This window comes from Rhinichthys klamathensis, unplaced genomic scaffold (genome assembly GCF_029890125.1).
Source record: "Rhinichthys klamathensis goyatoka isolate OS25496 unplaced genomic scaffold, OSU_Roscu_1.1 h1tg000242l_1, whole genome shotgun sequence".
NCBI classification, from domain to species: Eukaryota; Metazoa; Chordata; class Actinopteri; order Cypriniformes; family Leuciscidae; genus Rhinichthys; species Rhinichthys klamathensis.
In genome coordinates, this window is record NW_026606764.1 from 3,617,229 (window position 1) to 3,638,068 (window position 20,840).

At 36.2% G+C, this 20,840-nt stretch overlaps 2 protein-coding genes across 2 annotated transcripts in view; one reads left to right on the forward strand and one right to left on the reverse strand.

The window, feature by feature from the left end:
* The first annotated feature begins 239 nt into the window (after positions 1-239).
* On the forward strand, positions 240-6,825 carry pigb (phosphatidylinositol glycan anchor biosynthesis, class B). The gene is made up of 12 exons (XM_056265950.1): positions 240-510; positions 1,390-1,519; positions 1,620-1,737; positions 1,807-1,911; positions 2,015-2,145; positions 3,500-3,640; positions 3,726-3,777; positions 4,694-4,905; positions 5,043-5,107; positions 5,185-5,398; positions 6,233-6,413; positions 6,629-6,825. Exons 1-12 carry the CDS (start codon positions 396-398, stop codon positions 6,767-6,769), a joined length of 1,605 nt encoding a protein of 534 aa, XP_056121925.1. The 5' UTR covers positions 240-395; the 3' UTR covers positions 6,770-6,825.
* Positions 6,826-7,565: 740 nt separating this feature from the next.
* The window catches only part of ccpg1 (cell cycle progression 1), a 121,855-nt gene continuing 108,580 nt past the window's right edge, over positions 7,566-20,840 (reverse strand). The window contains exons 8-11 of the mRNA XM_056265949.1: positions 13,396-13,488; positions 10,492-10,613; positions 8,810-10,128; positions 7,566-7,871 (exon numbers count right to left, since the gene is read on the reverse strand). Coding sequence (XP_056121924.1) covers positions 7,679-7,871; positions 8,810-10,128; positions 10,492-10,613; positions 13,396-13,488 — 1,727 coding nt within the window. The 3' untranslated portion in view covers positions 7,566-7,678. The remainder of the gene's footprint in view (positions 7,872-8,809; positions 10,129-10,491; positions 10,614-13,395; positions 13,489-20,840) is intronic.

The following is a 20,840-nucleotide window of genomic DNA, read 5'->3' on the forward strand; positions in this document are numbered from 1 at the left end:
ATGTACTTTTAAAGTTTTTACTTTAACTATGGTAACTTTTTAATGTCGTGTCAGCTGATGTCTTCGTCTTGTTGTATTGTGTTAGTTTAGCAAAATCATCTGCTGGAGTCTATTTTATATATAGATTTTCATACTACAAGCGTCTAACTAAGGTTGCAGATGCTGAGTCGATTGTTCACCGACCGCTCCAATATGGCTGACGAGTATTGACGAAGCGGCCGCTAATGAGGCATCTATGTATATATTACTATGGGACACCATGACCCAAACACGGAAATGAATCTAGTTTCCACATTTAATGCAGAAAGCACTCAGTAAAAGCGCCAGAAAATGAACATTTACAGTCGGAGTTAAAATGCTGAACATTGAAGCCCATTTGAGGTTAATGTGGAGACATGGAAAAGATTCGAGAGCGCTTCAAACAGAACAAATCCTCATGTGAATCAGTGAGACTGAGGAAGAGGAGCTCCATTCTGTACAGCACAGATGACAGGAGACCTCAAACACTTGGTGAGAGTCCTGAACCTGGGGTTTAGACTCACTTTACAGCCAAATGTGTTTTAATGGGAAGAAAATAATATAATAGATAATAACCATTTCATTAAATTAACATAAATTGGCAGGATTCTGGGAACTGTAACATGAATATTGCTTTCCATAAATAGACAGTTTTGCGCACATAGATCGTTAACTTAATACAAACAACAACAAAAAAAAACATGAAAAAGGAATTACATTTTGAGATGCTGAAGATATTGAAGTATATTATTAAGACAATTAAATATATTTCCCTATTCCAAAAATTACTGCCTGCAATAAAATATAAATGAAATTGAATATGTCGTATTTAATAATTATGTAGGCTATTTAAATTGTATTTATCATATATTTATTTAATTGCATTTAAATGGTAAAGTATTTGTAAATGATAGTTTTTCTTGCACTGAATGGTAATTTTATTTTTTAAAAACTGTAATGAATATCCAATGAAACCCACATTAAGAATGAATTAGAAATTGAAATTGAACACTAAAATTTCATATTTTAATATAATTTCATTATTTAATATTATGTATCTGTATTATTATTCTTTATTAGTATTCATAATCAGTTGTATTATCTTATGACGTTTAAAATGCAGACTATAGATTGTTTCTCTCCTATGTCTGATACATGTATAAAATAATACATTGAGATTTCTTGGCAAAATATCTGGTGTAGCTTCCGTGATTCAACAATAATGGGGAAAAGCATGATTTTCAAATTTACAGAAATAGTGCTACAACTAAACTAAAGTAAAGTAAAACATCCATTATATTAATCAGCATTATATTGGCCATCAGTGACCCTGCTTCTACTATCTGCACCTGCTAACTGTCATTTCTGCAGAATTCTTTGGCATCAGTGTCTCAGTTTTCACTGTCATATTCCGCCTGCTCAACTGCCTCCTTGTTCAGACCAGCTTCGTCCCAGATGAGTACTGGCAGTCCCTTGAGATTTCCCATCGAATGGTCTTCAGATATCTTTGCTTATGACCTGAATTGCAAAAAAGTTGTTTAGTTTGAATATAATACTTTAGAAACATTCACTGTAAATGAAATCCTTAACCTGTTTCTCACTTATGGCTACGAGACCTGGGAATGGAAGGAAGGCATCCGAGGATACTCTTATCCTCTCCTGTTCGCTCTGATGTATAAACTCTTGGATCTGATGAATTATGACACAGCGTATCTATTGGTAAGACTTCAGTGTATTATATTGACAGCAAGTGTAATGTTTCCTTAACATGTTTACCTGTTTTTGCAGGTGTTTTTGCCACGTGTTTTCCAGGCGCTGCTGGCTGCATATGCCGACGTGAAGCTGTACCACCTCGTCCTGCAGTGGGAAACCCCAGATGTAGCCAAATGGACGGTAAGATGATGTTCCCTTGATAATCATCAAGCAGATACACAAACAATGCATTAAGCTTGAATGCTTTGTGTTCGTTCCACTCAGTTCTGCTGTGTTTTCTTAGTGTTTCTGTCAGCTGTGTTCATGGTTCACCTGGTACTGCTGCAGTCGGACTCTGACCAACACCATGGAAACGGTTCTGACCACCCTGGCACTTTGCTTTTACCCGTTACCCGGCTCCAAAATGCACAACAGGTGCATCATTTAGTGTCCTATCTACACACTAGAGCTGCACGATTCTGGATAAATCGAGAATCATGATTTATTTGTTTTATATAGAGATCACGATTCTCCCAAAACAAAATAACACGTAATTTTCTAGAGGTTTCGATAAAATGTTAATTGCTGCAGTCTTTTTAAAAAATATATTTATTTAATTTGAATGATTAAAAAAAAAAAATCTTTTTGAATGAATTATTCAATGAGTCACTCATAGATGAATCAGCGTTTTTGAACGAATCTCTTGAATGGATGATTTAATGACAAATACATTTTTAAGTCACCTACTGGTGTAACGATGTAATGGATACAATCTTTATTTGAAGCTCTATTTTGATCGCTATCGTAGACATCAGTGTTTATATCTGAACTATAAACCTATATCCCAGTACTTCTGTGATCATTTGAATGTTTGTAACACAGAAATGTTGATACTGTGTGGTTGAAAAGACTATTTGTGAGGCTGTTTCATACCTATATATGACAACTGCCCTCTGTCTCAGCAGCAGCACCAACGCAAATTTGAATCGCTGTGATTGTACCTGTCAAAGGTTTAAAGGTAGGGTAGGCAATTTTGGAAAGGCTAGCAAGCTAGCTTTGAAAGTATGAGATCCCACCATCCCTTCAGAGCATCTCCAAAGCCACGCCTCCTCCAAAACACATGAACACGCACAGCACACAGCGCTACGGGACAGAGTTAAATCGCCTCATGCCTCAAAGAACGTAAACAACTTGAAGAGTGCTGACTTGTACCACCTGACTGCTGCAGATTCATTTCAGCGTTGATAGAAATGCATAACATCACGGGTTGCCATCTCCTAATTACAGTAGTTTGGGCGTGAACGCAGCATAAGCTTGTTGGTTTGGTTCAGGATGAACTGTAAAAGGTGGCTGCTGTTTGTTTGCAGCGCTCAGTGAATGTCTACAACTCATGCATAGCCTTATGAAACACGCTGATGACGTGTGGTCTCTGTGTGAGCATTTGGAGGTATGCAAATACATACGGTGACAGGGAGGTTGGACATCATATTGGACGAACATTGTTTGGTCCCGAGACTTCCACAGAAGATATACTGTATGTACATTTTATAATATTTAGATCACTTCTATTATTGTTTGCTATCAGAATGTGAAGAGTTTCAACCAGTATAACAAAAGTGTTTATGAAAAACATTGCCTACCCTACCTTTAATAGACAGCGAATCGTTGTCATTTAGGAATAAGATTGCGATCTTTTAACGATTAATCGTGCAGCTCTACAACACTATAGTGATTGCACAAACCTTTCAGAGACTCATAGATGAAACTTTTTCGTTTCTCTCCTTTTTAGCTGGAAGTATTTGTGTCTGGTGTCCTTGGCCGTAGTCATCCGTCCCACAGCTCTGATCGTCTGGCTTCCTCTGCTGTTCTATCATTTCTGTGGGGAACAGAACAAGCTGAAGCTCATCACACAGCAATGCATTCCCATTGCGTACATGTTGCATTTGTTTTCACTTGTAGTTTGGATACCAGCAATAATCTTTGTTAGTTCATGAATGTTTCCATCATTTGTGCAGGGCTCTTGCACTGGCCGTCTCGACACTGATAGACTCTGTGTTCTATGGAAAGGTATTTTTTTACTGTTTTTACAGACTTTCTGATTGAAAAAAAAATTGTATTTCTCTACTGAACAAAAAGCCCAAGACACCAAATGTATTGATTTTTATTTCAAACACTACCGTTTTTGGAGGAATAGATCGTGTTGCTCACAAAGTCCGTAAAGATAATGCTGTCATATTTCAAACCCAAATCAAAAGACCTATTATAGTATTTATTAATATTTTGAATTAATATTTTTGATTTTCATTTTTTCAATTTACTTTTAGCTATTTTGTTATGTGCTTTTGTCATTTTCTATTTAACTTAATTTCTTTTCATTTCAGTTTTAGTCATTTTAGTACTTCAACTAAAACTTATTTTATGATTTCTAATTTACCTTTAAGTTTTTTGTATTTGATCTTATTTCAGCTTCATTTTTCAATTAACAAAAATGTTTTTAAAATAGTTTTAGTTAAGAATAACTATGACATAAATAAGGAACCGCATTTTGCATAAAGATAATAAAGTCTGATATTAGTATATATATATAAATATAAAATAAATAAAATATTTTATAATATATATATTTTTTTCAATATTTCAATTCTAAAGTATCTAGACTAGAGTATATACATATATTTCTTGCACTCACTGAATATAATGCTATTGCAAAAAAACAGTAAGGAATAATGAGAATCACTAACAAAATCAAAAGTAAAACATTTGGACATATAACAAGAATTAGGGAGGGAAATGTGCTCAGTTATCAATCTTTATGAAAAATAATTATTTGTTTATTTTTGGATGAAATATGACCCGGACATGTTCTTGACAGTGTTTTCAATAATAAATGACCGAAACTGAAAACATGAAGCTTTCAGGCATAGATCGGAGTATGAATTGCATGTATCATCTGAATGACCATCATGTGTTTGTATTTCTGAAGTGGATCTTTGTCCAGTGGAACTTCCTGAAGTTTAATGTGCTGCACAATGTGGCGGAGTTTTATGGAGCTCATCCGTGGCACTGGTACTTCACTCAGGGTCTGCTGGTCGTGATCGGACCTCACTTACCGTTCTTCATGCACGGATGTTCACTGGCCACCAAAAAGCACAGAATCCTGTTAATAACCATCTTATGGACTACAGCCATTTACAGGTGCACTGAGAAAATCTGTAACACTTATCTAGAGACAACATATCATATAGAGTCAGGCCAAGATGCCATAGCATTGTGTCAGCAACTTCTGCATGGACAACCATTTACGTTTTGCTCATGAAATATGCTTTTTGCAGTTTGCTCTCACACAAGGAGTTCCGGTTTATTTATCCAGTGTTGCCATTCTGTATGATATTTTGCGGTGAGTATTTCTTGAGTATTAGCAGTTTGTGAAGATTTGAAACTGCTCTGAAGGTCTTCATGCTCTCTTACTGACAGGTATATCTTTAGCGAAGCTACAAGCGTGGAGGAAAACTGCTGCTGGTGCACTGCTGGTGCTCAATCTGTTTCCTGCCTTATATACTGGTTTAATTCACCAGCGTGGAAATCTGGATGTCATGCATGACCTGCAACGACTGTGTGACATCAGCGACTCGCAGAACTCAACTGAGCTGCTGTTCCTCATGCCGTGTCACTCCACACCACTGTACAGGTGAGCATCTGCATATTCAGAATACAAACATTTTAGAAAACATAATGTTTCAAGCTTTTATGGATCATAAAGTATGATGTAGTATGAATATGGAGGAAAAAAGCACCAATTTTATTCAGGTCCAAACTGAGCAAACATTTGCAATTTGGTGCAGTTGCTGATATTTATATGACCAAACAGTGAGGTGAAATTCTGATAGCTTGTAATGTAAATCAGTGAGATCTTTATAACAACTTGCATAAAATGCATTTAAATATCAGTTGTCGCTCAATATCTGCTGATAATACGAAATTATATTTAAATGCTTAGTTTTATGATAAAATCTCTGTAGTTTTAAAACATAATGCAAAGCAATACAATGATGTTTAAGGGGTAAACAAAGAAACATTCCTCAAAGCCCTGATCATGATGTATCATATTTGATACTCACTTTTCAACATGATTTTTCATAAGGAACTTTTTTGATTTAAAACAAAAAAAATCAAGTAAACCTAAGTTGTTACTAGCAATATAAAAGTTCTTATCTTAAGTTTATAAGAATCACTAAATATTTCACAGCAAAAAAAAAACAAAAAAAAACCCAAACAAACAACAACACGTAACCCATGACCTGAATGTATATGGTTTTGCAATTATACTAAAAGTCCTTTTACTTGCTAAAAAAAACAATCACATGACAGAAGGCATGTAGTAGATTTTGTACAAAACAGGTTTTTCAGCAAAGTTTTGATCATGTTGATCAATAAAAATTACATTTCAAATACGATAGAGTACGCTTCATAGGGTTAAAGCAATAAGATGATGTGACGTCATGGTTCCCCTTGTGTTTTCTAGTCACCTGCATTGTCCCCTCAAACTGCGTTTCCTGGAGTGTCCACCTGATCTTACAGCAAATGAGGAGTATGTGGATGAAGCAGCCGTGTTCTTCTCCAACCCTCTTCACTGGCTCAGAACATCCTTTCCATCTCAGTCGACGTTACCATCACATATAGTGCTGTTTGACTTCCTGGAGAAGGTAAAAGATCAAAAGCAATTAAATGTAGTCAAATTAAATCACTTGATGTTTACACTTACTGAAGAAACCTGAGGTGGTACTTCCCTGCAAGTCGTAAATCCAATTGCTCATGTGATTTGAGGAATCATTTCAGTTTGGAGCGCAAATGCTGCAGGACCTACAGTTTAATAGTTCACTTATTTTCTTGAGACTAATTTTGTTTCTTTCTCTTTTAGGAGATTGCAGCATTCCTGGAAGAAAACAGATTTACCAAACAAGCTGAAATATTCCACACTCACTTTCCTGAAGGTCGAGTGGGAAAAAACATACTAATATACACCAGAGGATCTGGACTGAAGATTGATTCATTTTTATAGTTTGAAGATGTACAACCGATTGCAAACTTATATAAAGACTTGCTTTTGTTTTGTTACATTCTCTCTAATTTCACACCAGAATCACAAACACTTTTCCAGTGTAAAATCCAGATCTGTTTTTAGCTTAATAGGTCAAAGCAGGAAAACAATTACCAATGAAGCATAGAAATACTTTTATTCTACAGTTAACATTAAGCAGTTAAGTGCATTTGTGTTCAATTACATTAGAGCAGATGACTAGTGCATCTTACAGCTGTTTCAAAACAAGGAATGTTACTTAGCCGCTAACCACACACAAAAAAGAGGGGGAACTAACAACAACTGATTAGCATGCTCAAATAAAACAGCCAAGTGACAACCAGTCAAACCAGACCACTTCAAAGTTACCCTTATAATGATGCGTAATCTTTTAATTATTATTTTACATCTGAACATCTGAGCTTTTTTTCAATATAATTTATTTTGATTGGTTATTTGGCCCTAAGCAAACTGGAACACAAGGTTTTTTGTTTAGAAAACCATTGTCATGAATTATTTAAAATGATACAATACAAAGTGCTTTTTGGTTACTAGCCCCGAATCAAAATAATTTACCCACTTGTTACGCGTTCAAAATGATTTTCAATTATTTAAATACTTTTTCCACAAGTTCAGGGAATTGGGGAACATAAATCTGCCTCAAAAATACCTATAATTAATTCTAAACTGCTAAAAAAAAATGCAGTTTGTATTCTCTAACTTTGAGACTCTGCCATCACCGTAGTGCAGAAAGAGAAACACACTAGAATCATTCAACCAGCATTAGAACAGTATTTTACATGTGCAAAAGTCCAAAGCATTATTTAATCTCCTCCAAGATACAACAAATTTGCTAAAGGAGCAACATTACAAAGAACTAAAATGTTTCTGTTAATATTTGGGATCGAAGGGCATGGGACCCAGCTCTATTTTGACATCTGTGAACTGCCGATTGGGGTCGCGTTCTGATTGGCTCCATTTCTTCGTTCTCTGAGGCCGAGGTCGTGGCTGCTGGTGCTTCCTCTGTTGCCGCTGACAATGACCCCATGCTTTACCCTTCGACCCCGACGCTTTGAAGGGACGACTGCAAATTTACAAACAGGAAATTGTTTAGGGTTTGCCACAAAGCCTCATGCGTGTCAACATGCAGACTCTACTGTTTCTCAGACCTACAGACAGAGAAGCAACAGAGACGAACATGGTTATGAACATGCTAAATGTAGTACAACATGCTAGTATACTAAAAATTATCACAGACAAGAAATCACCCATCACTGGCTCTATTCCGGTTTCAAATATTCACTTTTCACAATCCAACCAACCGACCCTTTGCTAAACTCCTCCTCATAAACATTACTGGCCAGTGGCCAATTCTCCCTTAACAACTGTTGCTATCCACCATGTTATCAGGCAGGCTTTTGTATTTCTCTAATACAAGTCTATATGGACAATCTGTGTGTTGATAGTTTAAAACAGAATTGTACAGAAATGATCTCAAAAATACAATAAATGTTGCTCTTTTATAGAAGTGACAATGTATCCATAGAGGACAGTGTTTTTTGTTTTTTAAATTAAAATGAAAACAAAATATAAAATAAAAGCCAACTCAAAATATTAATAAATACAATTTTATATACGAAGTACATAAAAAGGTCATACAAATAAATAACACTGGCCTGTGGATTTAACTCTGTTGCCTTCATTCCCAAATAAACAATTATAACATCAGTATAAGAACACCTACATTTGCCAAACTATAGTAGTTTTACTACCTTAACATCATTTTATGTACTTATCAATTTGGATCATTTACTAAATGATGTTGATGTTTACGTAGTTAATGCGTTGTAAAAAGATTAGAAACAACATAATCGAAGAATCCATTCCTCATGGATAAAATGTCATGTGCAAAGTAATATGCAAATTATGGAAGTAAAGCAGGCTCATGTTTATAACTCCACTAGCTATATCTCCAAAGTCTAGTAACAAAGAAGATTATTTCAACACCACAAAATGGCTTACCTTGGCCCAAAGTATTTTAAGTACGTATCTCCAAATATGTGCCGGTATATGTAGTCGTCCAGATCCTCAAACACATCATCACTGAGACTGTGATATTCGTCCATTTCCTCAAGATAGTCCTCAACGCCACTGACAAAGTCCGTAAACAGCATCTGGTCGTGGATGAAGACGCCGTTATGGAAGAAATTATTGATGAAGCTCTCCAGCTCTCTCCAGTGGTGGAAATGGCTGACTTCTTTATGCAAATAACTGCGCAGAAGTTCGTTAAACTCATCCGCACGAATGGGGTCCATTGCCTTATTGAACAGACTCATCGACTCCTGATAGGCACAGTCAAAAACACCCGAACAGCCTTTGAGTGGCATTTTCTGACCCATAGTAGTGTGGGCTTTCTGATTACCAGGTTTGCGAGTGTTGCGATCAGCGTGAAAGAAAGAGTCAATGGTCGATTTGTGAGGATGTCGGTGTAAAGGTTTCTGAGGCTGCCAATCTTCGGCACGTTTGTTTCCTTGCTCTTGCTGAAACGTTTGATGCTCGGGTTTCCTGGCTTGAAACCTCTTTTCATGGTTGAACACGTTTGAGGCAGAGTCTTTAAAATGCCTGAACGTGGATTTAACGGAGTCGGAAAACTTCCGGAGATTTTCCTTAACCGCCTCTTTGGCCCTCTTGATCTGCTCCTTTTGATGGTGCACAAACTCTTTGGTGGAATTCTTCACAGCATCAAACGTTTCTTTCACCTTTCCTAGCATCCCATCCTTGGGAATCTTGGTCTTTACGTCCCTGTCACCCTTGGCTCTCTCCGCCTTCGACTCCACGTACAGTCTCTCCCAAAGATCAGAGCGCTGCTGCTCAAACTTCAACTTGTTTTCGAGCTCCTGAAGTTGAGCCTGCAGTTCTTCGGTCTCTGGATCCGTCTTGCCCTCAACATCCTCCTCTTTCGGACTCATTTCCTCCAGTTCCTCCTTCAGCTTGTCCGTTGCCTTCCGCTCTTTATCGAGCTCTTTCCGCAACACCTGAGCCTCGGCCACCAGAGCTTCCCTTTGGCTCATGAAGTTGCGTAATTTCTGCTTCTCCTCCTGCAAGTAGCCCTTCAGTCGCTGGTTCTCGGACAGGATTGAGTCGGTCCCGGCTCCTCTCTCCTCCAGCTCTTGGATCTGTCCCCGCAGGTACCTCAGTTCCTCCTGCAGGGCCGAGAGAGATGACTCTTCTCGCTCGAGAGTGATTTTAAGGTCCTGGTTCTCCATGGTCAGGTCTTTTTGCCGAGACTCCATCTCACTCTTGGTTTGCGTCAGTTGCTCATATAAATCTTGTCTTTGGGCCTGTGTTTTCAAACAGGAAGCCAAACTGTTAATGTGGCAAGTCCACTATACAACCAAGTTAACTAAAACTAAAACCTTAAGTAACGTTACTATAAATGAAATAAAATATACAAAAAAAAATATTTTCAGCTAGTTGTCAAAGCAACATTTCTCATTTAAATTAAGTTTACATTGATGTACTAAAATGAGTAAAACTAAAACTGAAATAAAGTTAATAAAAACTATAGACATAAAAAAAACAATAACAACAGTATCTCAATCATACAAAAATAATACTAACAACAACCAGTAAAAAATTGGTGAAGTTTGTTGCAGCTATACTTTTGTTTTTAGTTAAAGCAACCGTTAATGGAGACATGTTACCTGTAGCTCTTCCTGTTTGACTCTGAGATGCTGGTTTTCTTTAGTTATCTTATCCATGATGCTTGTGAGGGACAGCACCATGTCTTGCTTTTCTTCTAGATTTTCTCTTAGATTTTCAACCACTTCCTAAATGCATAGAGACAGGGCCGTGAGAATGGACATCCATTAAATTCTACTCTTCTGTTCAAAAGTTTGGGGTCGGTAAGATTGAACATGTTTTAAGGTCTCTTATGCTCTCACCAAGGCTGCATTTATTTGATCAAAATACAGTAAAAACAGGAATATTGTGAAATATTATTGACATTTAAAATAACATGTTTTCTATTGTAATATATTTTCAAATGTAATTTATTACTGTGATGCAACATTTTCAGCATCATTACTGCAGTCTTCAGTGTCACATGATCCTTCAAAAATCATTCTAATATTCTAAATTCTGCTTAAGAAATATTCATTATTATCAATGTTAAAAACATCTGTGCTGCTTCATATTTTTGTGGAAACTGATTTATTTAATTTTTCAGGATTATTTAATGAATAGAAAGTTAAACAGAACAGCATTTATTTGAAATAGAAATCTTTTTAACTTAACAAATGTATTTACTTTCATCCTTGCTGATTAAAGGTGTTCATATCTTATATACTGATTGTCTAGAGAAAAAAAAAACTAGGTCTGATTTAGAAAAGATCATTAATAATTAGGAAGCCAGGAAATTTAAAGAATGTGTCTTTGGGATTTTACATGCAAGATATAAACCTCTTTAGTTGAGGGGAAAATATTGAAGAGCAATAACAACAATACAGCCAAAGTGGTATAAATGTAGAAGTGGAAGAATAAACGAGTACAAAATTAAGATAAAGACACTAAATCTCAGCATACAAAGATGAATCTGAGAAGAAATTATCAGCAGAAAAGCTACAGGATGATGAAAGCTGAAACAAAGTTCACCAATGAGACAAATAGGAGAAAACAAAAAACACAGAGAGGTGTAATCAATCAGAAAAATTGAATCCAAACTAGTAAATAAATTTTGCCCATCACTATTCAGAAGCCATGAATGTCAGCTTAAGTCTGGCGATGTGTGATGTTATTTTCTTCTTTTAAAGGGTTTTGGCTACTTTTACTCTCTTATGGAAGAAAAATAACGACAAACTGCGTGCCTGTATATAGTATGCTTCATCAATAAGGTCTACACTGACTGAGTTTGGTCTTTTTATATCACTGGTAGACCAGTAAGCCAGTGTTTTAACGTTAAGTTTTTAAAATGTCCTACATATATACTGGCCCTGATAATCATAACTTACTGCTTGCTCCATTTCTAAATGAGTTTTTGTGAATGAATGAATGAATGGCTCAACCTGTTGCTTTGGTTCTCGTTAGCACCCGCTTGCACCTCCTGCTGGTTAGGTGACTAACGGCAGATGGAGATTAAGCTTCGGTACTCTACTGCTATTCCTGCAGTTCCCAAATGTGCAAAGTGGAATATTCAGCCGAATTTGAACCACTTTGTAAAGTGAAATAAAATGGAATGATAATTGGCTGTTGAATATTATAGGTGTTGTTTTTAAACAGACTGAATATTTAGGAAATTAAGCTGATGAAACCATGTTGAATTCCAGCCCCCAAAAATGCAAGCCCTGAAAATAGTGCAATGCATTGAATTGCAAGCACTGTTAAAGCAATGCCTTTTTTTTATTATTACTGCAATTCAACGTTTTCTTTCAAAGACATTTGTTATTATTTAAAGGCACACTGTGGAATTTTTGGCCACTAGGGTGCGCTCGACCTGTAATTTTCACGTCTAGTGCCCCTAGAGGCCACAAGCGCCGCAGCATTGTCGCAAAAGTCAACAAACAGTCAACCGGTCAACCTCCCGTGTCTTTATGTGTGTGCAGACGGCATTTGATTTGTATGTTGGAGAAAGTTAATCGATTCACTACTGACCAAAATAATTATATAAATATAAGATTAATAATATAAATCCTATAAAGAAAACAAATTGAATAAAAGTAGCATACGCAGAAAACAATGTCTGATCAGGTAAGTCGCATTGACAAGGGTTGCCCAATCCTGCTCCTGCCGATCGTCTGTCCTGCACAGTTCATCTCCAACCCTAATCAAACACACCTGAAGCAAACAATTAACGTCTTCAGGATCTCTTTGCAATGGGTTGGAGATGAAATCGAGTAGTCAGGAAATCGTGTAACAAAACTGATATAACTCACTACATATTTCCGTTATTTGTAGTCTTCAGTTTGTTTTTCCTTTTACACAAATACAAACATATATGAGCTGAAAGGAAAAAAAACATTTACATTTACATTTGTATACGGCAGTATGTTGTGACTTATATCAGTTTTGTTACACGAATTCGCAGTAAATATAGGCTATACACTTTTATGCCGATGTTTATTTTAAACTCTCCCTTTTTCTTTTTTTGGTCTCCTCTGACAAAATCTTTGCTTTCTTCGCTTTCTTCCGAGTAGCTGTTGATTCAGCCATGACGACAACATACAGACGCCGGCAATCAAACGCGAGTTGAGCTCTCACGTTAGAATTTGAGGAAGTTGGGGTGGTGGGGGAAGTGACGTATGCCGTAAAGCGGTCGAATTTTGTAGTTCTTTTTGTGCTCGGGTTCCTACCCGAAACCCGAAGTTACATAGTGCTAGTAAAAGCGATACAGACACCTTCAGGCTTCGGCAGACGTGTCATTCAACCTATTGTAAGTCGATGTACCATCTCAATGGGTTTTGGTAATATATTATAAAGGTTGAAAAGTTCCACAGTGTGCCTTTAACTTCCATGATCTCTAGGATAAAATGCGTCTTTGAATCTAAGTAACAGCTTTCAAATCTGCAGTCTTTCTCAGGCTCAGTGAGCCAACTGTGACAGACAGGACTTACTTACAATGGCCAGTTCTCTCTTGGACGGCACTTCCAGCTCATTCACGCGGCTCTTTTCCACAATCCTCTGCCTCTCCTGAACCTGCATTGTGCCTGGAACACACACACATTCTGATATAAATACCGTCTATAATGTACGTATATCAGCAACATTTAACTGGTAGCTTTTTCCCACAACCAGGGTTGAGGTTCAGTAGGAAAAATTACAATCTGGACATGCTGTTTTGTATAATATAATCTGTATAATACAAATCTCATGCAAACTTCATTGCTATATGTTGATTTATAGAAAACTGTTAGGACTAACACCAGTTCATCTTCAAAATATTTAGCTAAACCAACCTTGTAATGTTTCACACTAGAAACCCTAAAAGTATTCTTCGCAATGTTCCTAGAAGAAAAAGCTATTATGGTCGTTCTGATTTGAATTTTGCTGCCCCTACAAACTGGAATAATTTACAAAAATTACTGAAAATCAATACATATTTTTTCTGTTTCAACTATTACGAAATTGGTAATAATGAGTGCTTTGAACAACTTTAACGGTTTCGGATAGCTATATTTACATTTTTATTTATTTATTTAATGTGTCTGTGTGTGTCTGTTAATGTAATGTATATACATAAAGGGCCCTATTTTAACGATCTAAGCTTCATGATCTAAAGCTCACGGCGCAAAAATGGTTGGCGGGCCCGGCGCATGGTCTAAAAGGGTTGTCCCTATTCTCTTAATGAGTAATGGGTGTGTTTTGGGCGTAACATGCAATAAACCAATCAGAGTCTCATCTCATATTCCCTTTAAAAGCCAGTTATGCTCGCGCCATGGAGGATTCGCTATTTACATGGCGGAATTTGCAAGCGGAAAAACTGAACACTTCTCTAGCGAGGAAACGGATCTACGGGACAAAGTGTATGCACGTTGTGGACCCACCTATAGAAGCATATTACTAACGCACTCTTTAACCCTCTGGGGTCCAAGGTGTTTTGGGGTCCTTGAGATGTTTTCACATACTCTGACATTTGTGCTTTTTTCAGTTGCTTATAAACATATTACTGGCAAAGGTGTAATTACACTCTATTTAGCACACACAGGGCTACCATAATGTGTTATCAACATGTATGTACATTTTTTTATTTTTGAGAGAATATTGTTTATGCGTGGTTATTGAAAAAACTAAAACTTAAAGTTTCTGAAATAAGGCCACAAAACACATACTAAATATCTGTCCACAAGACTTTTGACTAATGGGTGTTGTGGCCTAGAGTTTTTTCTTCAAAATGATCTGAAAATCATCCTGCCTTATCATTCACATTAAACAATAGATTGGTTTAAATTTAAAAATGAAACTTTTTGTTTGGAAAGGCAATATGCGCAGGGGTGTGACCTGCTGTGATTCACACCTGAGAAGACAATGGGCCCGCATAATGAGTGCATAATGGGGCTGCATACTAATGACCCTTTCATTCAGGTGTGTCACTGAGCCACAAGAATGCAATGCAATGACAATATATATATATATATATATATATATATATATGCCTATATAATACAAAATTGGTTCACAGTTCCAATTATTTATTTATTTTTCAAATTGTGCTTGCAAATTGTATAATATCAAATGTAAAAATTTATAGTAATTGTGCAGTTAATTATCATACTGTTTTTACAGAAAGTTTGGGAATGTATCCCAAATGTGTCACTTATAAAACACAATACAAATAATTTAAAGAGGAGGCTTATATTGAGCTTTTAAGATTTACCTAAGATTTATTTATATGTAGCCTACATATATTTTTGCTATTTTAATAAAAAGGTTACAATTACAACAACAATTAAAATGTAACTATATTTCAAATGTAATCTTTCTTTGTATTATATACTAAAGTATACATTTTATCATACATATTTCACAGTTGCGGATTAATTAGTTTGAATATAGCTTACAATCGAACAAATACTATAATAACATCTTAGCAAACAAGCTTATTTGATGTGGCAGTATTTTACAGTAAAAACGACATCTTGTCTTTCATATGTAACATATCGTTTTTATGATTAGGACATATAAATGTTAATTTGCAGTTTAATACGTTGCTTATACAAAAATATTTTATTTCAACATATTTCAGTCGATTTTTACTCATCTCAGTATTGGAATATAGTTAGGTAAAAGCTGTTCATTCATTCACACACAAAAACGCGATTCAAACAGTCTTTTTGTTTACAGACACTATTCCATATCGCGATTAGCACAAAGCACTTGAAAATAAAGAATGTACCTATTTCCTCGGCTGGATCCGTTGCTCCTCCAAATGAAACTACCTGTAGCCTACTTCTGAGGTAATTTTTTCCAGGATTATTATTAAGATAGTACTATTATTCCTCACAGCGTCGTAAATCTGAGTCTCTTTCGGTGGTTATCCAGCTGGTGTGGGCGTGGATCGCCTCAGAGCATTTGTTTTTTGAATAGAGCGCGCGCTCCGTGGGCGTGGTCAAATTAACTTTAATGAGCTGAGACGAGAACGACTATCATCTCTCTCTTTTCGTACAGATTACATAAAATGAGAAAAACATTTTTTTATATAAATTACTTCATTTAAAAGAAGACAATTCAGGCTTCATGCCTGTGTGCCTGTGTACCTGTTTGACTGAGTATTTGCAGAGTTACAGTTGATTTTTCGGACGCGTTTCAGAATGGACTTCACTGACAGAGAGAACGCAGAACGCGCATCATGTTTATTTTTCTTTATTAGGCGAAAAGCACAACACTTTGTTTTTATTATGAGGTTCCACAAAAAAAATACAAACTTAACAGGATCGAATGATGTACAACACTTATATGTAAGATCAAAATTAACAGAGTAATTTGAGTCTCTTTTGCACTGATAAGGAAAAAAGTGAGCTGGTATCGCCGGCGAGACCGCCGACCCCAGAGAGTTAAATAACAAAAAATGTTCTATTTCAGTTGCCTCAAAATAGCAACGCGCCAACAATGCGCCTGAACACACCTCGTTTTCAGACCAGCACGCCCATGGGCGCACAAATGCATTTGCTATTTAAACAACGTGGCGTAGGACGTGAAAATGATAACTGCGTCGTGCTGAAAGTAGCATAAAACACTTGCGCATTGCGACAAAACTAAGTAAACCGAACATGTCCCCTCCCGGTCACCGTACTAGATACCTCATTATCCGAATTGTTTCGATTTTTAGAATGCACATTAGCTTATTTTTCATCAACTGGTTCAAATTTACAACATCGCATAAAAAATCTGTCAGGTTTTTGCTGAGGTGAGATGAAAAGAAAATGCCATCGAAACTTTTCTGAAGACAGACATTGCTATAAATTTGTTCATACATTAATTAATATAATGTCCCTCAGCAGCACTGGGTTGTAAAGGCTGTAAAACAGGCATCGGGATAACTCGGCTCTGGAGGGCCACTGCAGAGTTTAGCTCCAACCCTGATCAAACTCACCTGACTGAAGCCTTCTAGCAAAGCTGTGTAAAGCCCCAAGCCATTTTTGTGGATTTCCGCCTGAATTTGGCCTACCCAAATTAAAAAGCTTCCCATTCCCACATACTTTGGCCTAAATACACAGTTTTGGTGTCATTTTACAGGAAACCCTCTGCAGTTTCATAAAACAGTGCTAAAAGTGATAAACATTTAAGTATATGTTGTCTGAGCTGTAATAAACACACAAAAAAAGAGGCGCTTTTTGATTTTTTAATTTTAAATTCATTTTTGAAAGTGTATAACTCAGGCCCTGTGGGCTCTAGCAACCTGCAGACAAGTATGGCTATTTCCTCTAGATGGCAGCAAACACAGGAAAAAAGATTTTTGTCTCTATAATAAAAAATGAAAAAGATATTAAAATAAATCTGAAGGGAGGAATATTACCTTTTTTTTATGTAATTTCCACCTACCCAAATCTAAACTCTGCTCATAACCATATCCAGTGGTATATATGAAATATTCCAGTGTAATTTTACAGAAAACCATTTGAAATTATATAAAACACTGCTGAATGTGATAAATATTATAGTATATGTTGTCTGTGCTATAGTAAACAAAAAGTAGAATATAGCTGCGAGCAGCGATTACGGGCCCAAGCCGGTGGCACCGCAACCCCGGTGCCTTTAGTTACCTAAAGGCACCGGGGTGGCGGTACCACCAGCTTTGGCCCTTCATCGCTGCTCGCAGCTATATTTATATACATATATATATATATATATATATATATATATATATATATAAAGCCGGTGGCACCGCCACCCTGGTGCCTTTAGGGTTATTGTGCACGACGTGCAAAAACGTAACCCTGCTTTGACTGTCGAAAAGAAGTGTGCTGTAGAGCTTGTATCAGCGTGGGCTCTGCAAAAGTGCGCATTGAGGGCACGTCAACCACAAAGTATGCGAGAGCAACCTTCTGAAAGGTCAGGTCTACATCCAGGTCTACATCTGCCATGTGTTTACATCATAGTAGTGAAGTTTGAAGCAATCAGGTGATTTCAAAGCTTTTTGAAAGTGACAGACTTCCTGCTGCCAGTTGGTGGCGCTATAACCGGGGTGGCGGTGCTGCCGGCTTTGGCCCTTTCATCGCTGCTCGCAGCTATATTTATATATATATATATATATATATATATATATATATATATATATATATATATATATATACACACACACATATATATATATATATATATACACATAAATATATATATATTGTTTTTTTTAAGAGACAAGACAGAATATTACTTGCCTGATCTGATTAGAAAAATAGTGTTTGTGTGTGGCATAATTGAACAATGTAGACATAAAGACATACTCCGTCCTTTTGTTCATACAGGACATTATTCAAACTGCAAAGTGTTTATTTATATTTGTGTACACTCGCAATAAAACACAACATTGTGCTTTTGTCAAACTGTAAAGTACAACTGTCACCCAACCAAAATCTCTTACACACACACACACACACACACACGCACACACACACACACACACACACACACACACGCACACACGCACACACACACACACACACACACACACACACACACACACACACACACACACACACACACACACACACACACACACACACACACACAGCTTAAAAGCAAAAAAAAATCTTTTGGACATTCATCATATTGCATTGGTTTTCATTTCTTGTCCTCGAACAGAGCCCTAATCTGTTTATTTTTTTCAGTTACACATTCTAAAAAAGAAAAATCAAATGTGTTTTTATTTTATACACAACCGTTCAAAAGTTTGGGGGCAGTGAGAATTTTATTTTTATTTTTTGGAGGAAAGAAATCAATACTTTTATTTATCAAGGACAGTAAAGACATTTATAATGTTACAAAAGATTCTATTTCAAACAAATGCTGTTCTTTAGAACTTCCTATTCATCAAAGAATCCAAAAAAAAAAAAAAAAAAAAACTGTACAACTGACAGACAAACAACTGTTTCAACATTGATAATAATAATAAATGTTTCTTGCGCATCAAATCCTCATATTATACTGATTTGTGAAGGATCATTTGACACTGAAGACACTGACACTGGTGATGCTGAAAATTCAGCTTTGATCACAGGAATAAATTACACTTTACTATATATTCACACAGAAAACAGCTGATTTACACTGGAATAATATTTAATACTATAACTGATTTTTGTTGTATTTTTAATCAAATAAGCGCAGCCATGGTTAGCAGAAGAGAATTCTTTTAAAAGTATTTAAAATCGTACCGACCCCAAACTTTTGAACGGTAGTGTGCATAAATAAATAATCTATCATTCAGATGAGAATAAAGTTAGTGTTAGTTCAAATTTTAAGGAAAACAAATATATGATCTGAAATATAGCACATTCATTTAAAATTCATTCAGGTTCAATTACCAAACATACAAATCTCAATGTAATTTAAAGCAAACAATACATTTAAAATATATGGGTTGTATGCTATTTTTTTAATATAAAAAGATATATATCCAAAAAGACAAGGCCTAAACTTTAACAAGGGTTAAACAATCACTGTAACAGACACAATCACACACACACACGTCAAATCACTTACATTTTAGATGCAATATTGACTTTTTTTCTGTTTCAGCAGCGAAAATAGTTAAACAAAGATCACAGCAGAACCATCGAGCATCTCACAGCAACGCGTTCTCATTACTGAATGATTCAGCATTTTGAACGAATCGGTTGACTCAAAGATTCAACGACCAATCCATAATCTGTCTCATTCATGAATGACTCAGCCGTTCGAACGAATCGTTTGAACGAATGAATCAATAACTCGCTCATTAAGACGGTCGCCTGGCGGCACCTAATGACGGTTTAGTGATATTAAAAGTATCATTCTTTCCAAACGATTGTTAATTAACTCATATTTGAAACATAAGCTATATATATATATATATATATATATATATATATATATATATATATATATATATACACACATATATATACACAAAAATAAAATAAAAACACATTTGAAGCGTGTTTGCTTACTAAATTGTGAGCGGAACGAAAGTTGCAGCAAATATCAGCAACAGGAGTCAAATTTCATTAATCACGAGAGTGAAGAGCTGACTGAAAAGATGATGACCGAATAGGCTATTTTATGTAAAAGCCCCTATTTAAGCGAATCTATCATTGTACTCTTTTGTTGTTGTGTTTTCCGTGAAAAATAATAGACTATTGAATTCACAATTCAAGCAATCGGCCCCGTTATTGCACTAATTTTAAAGTGACACTAAAAAGTATGCGGCTGCACTGGCATTCATAATGGTGCACGTCCATGGTGACGAGCGAGCAGAGCTGAGCGAACGTTTAGTTAATTTCTACTTCCATAGGAATTCATTCGAGCGCTCTGCAAGTGCCACCATTATCAATGTGGACGTCCGTATTTAAAAGCTGTAGGTCCTCAGTCACATACCAAATATATGTATATATAAATATAATTTTGGACACAAGAGGGCAGTATGCCCCTATGTATGATTTTGTGGGTGCATTCTCTCTGTCAGAGAGAGACAGAGGGAGAGAAAACAACCACATTCAAACTAAAATATCTGACTTCGTGTTGGTCCAAGCTAATGACTGTAAATTAGAAAGTTGTTCGGCTTGATCCGAACAATTTACGTACCGATTTTTATGATTGTAGGTAAAACTATAAAACTAACCCCCCCACTTTTGTCAAAAGGTGGCGCTACTGAGTCCCTGCACCACGCCCGTTTCTGAAACTTTGCACATGTCTACTGGCTAATAAATGTGATCTGTCTGTCGAGTTTCATACAATTTCAAGCAATTTCAGGCATGCTAAGAGTCTCAAAAGCATAAAAAAAGAATATTAAAGTTTGATGCGTTGCCATGGCAACAGTATCTAAGATATCAAGAATCCATTCACAGGTCTACATCTGCCGTGT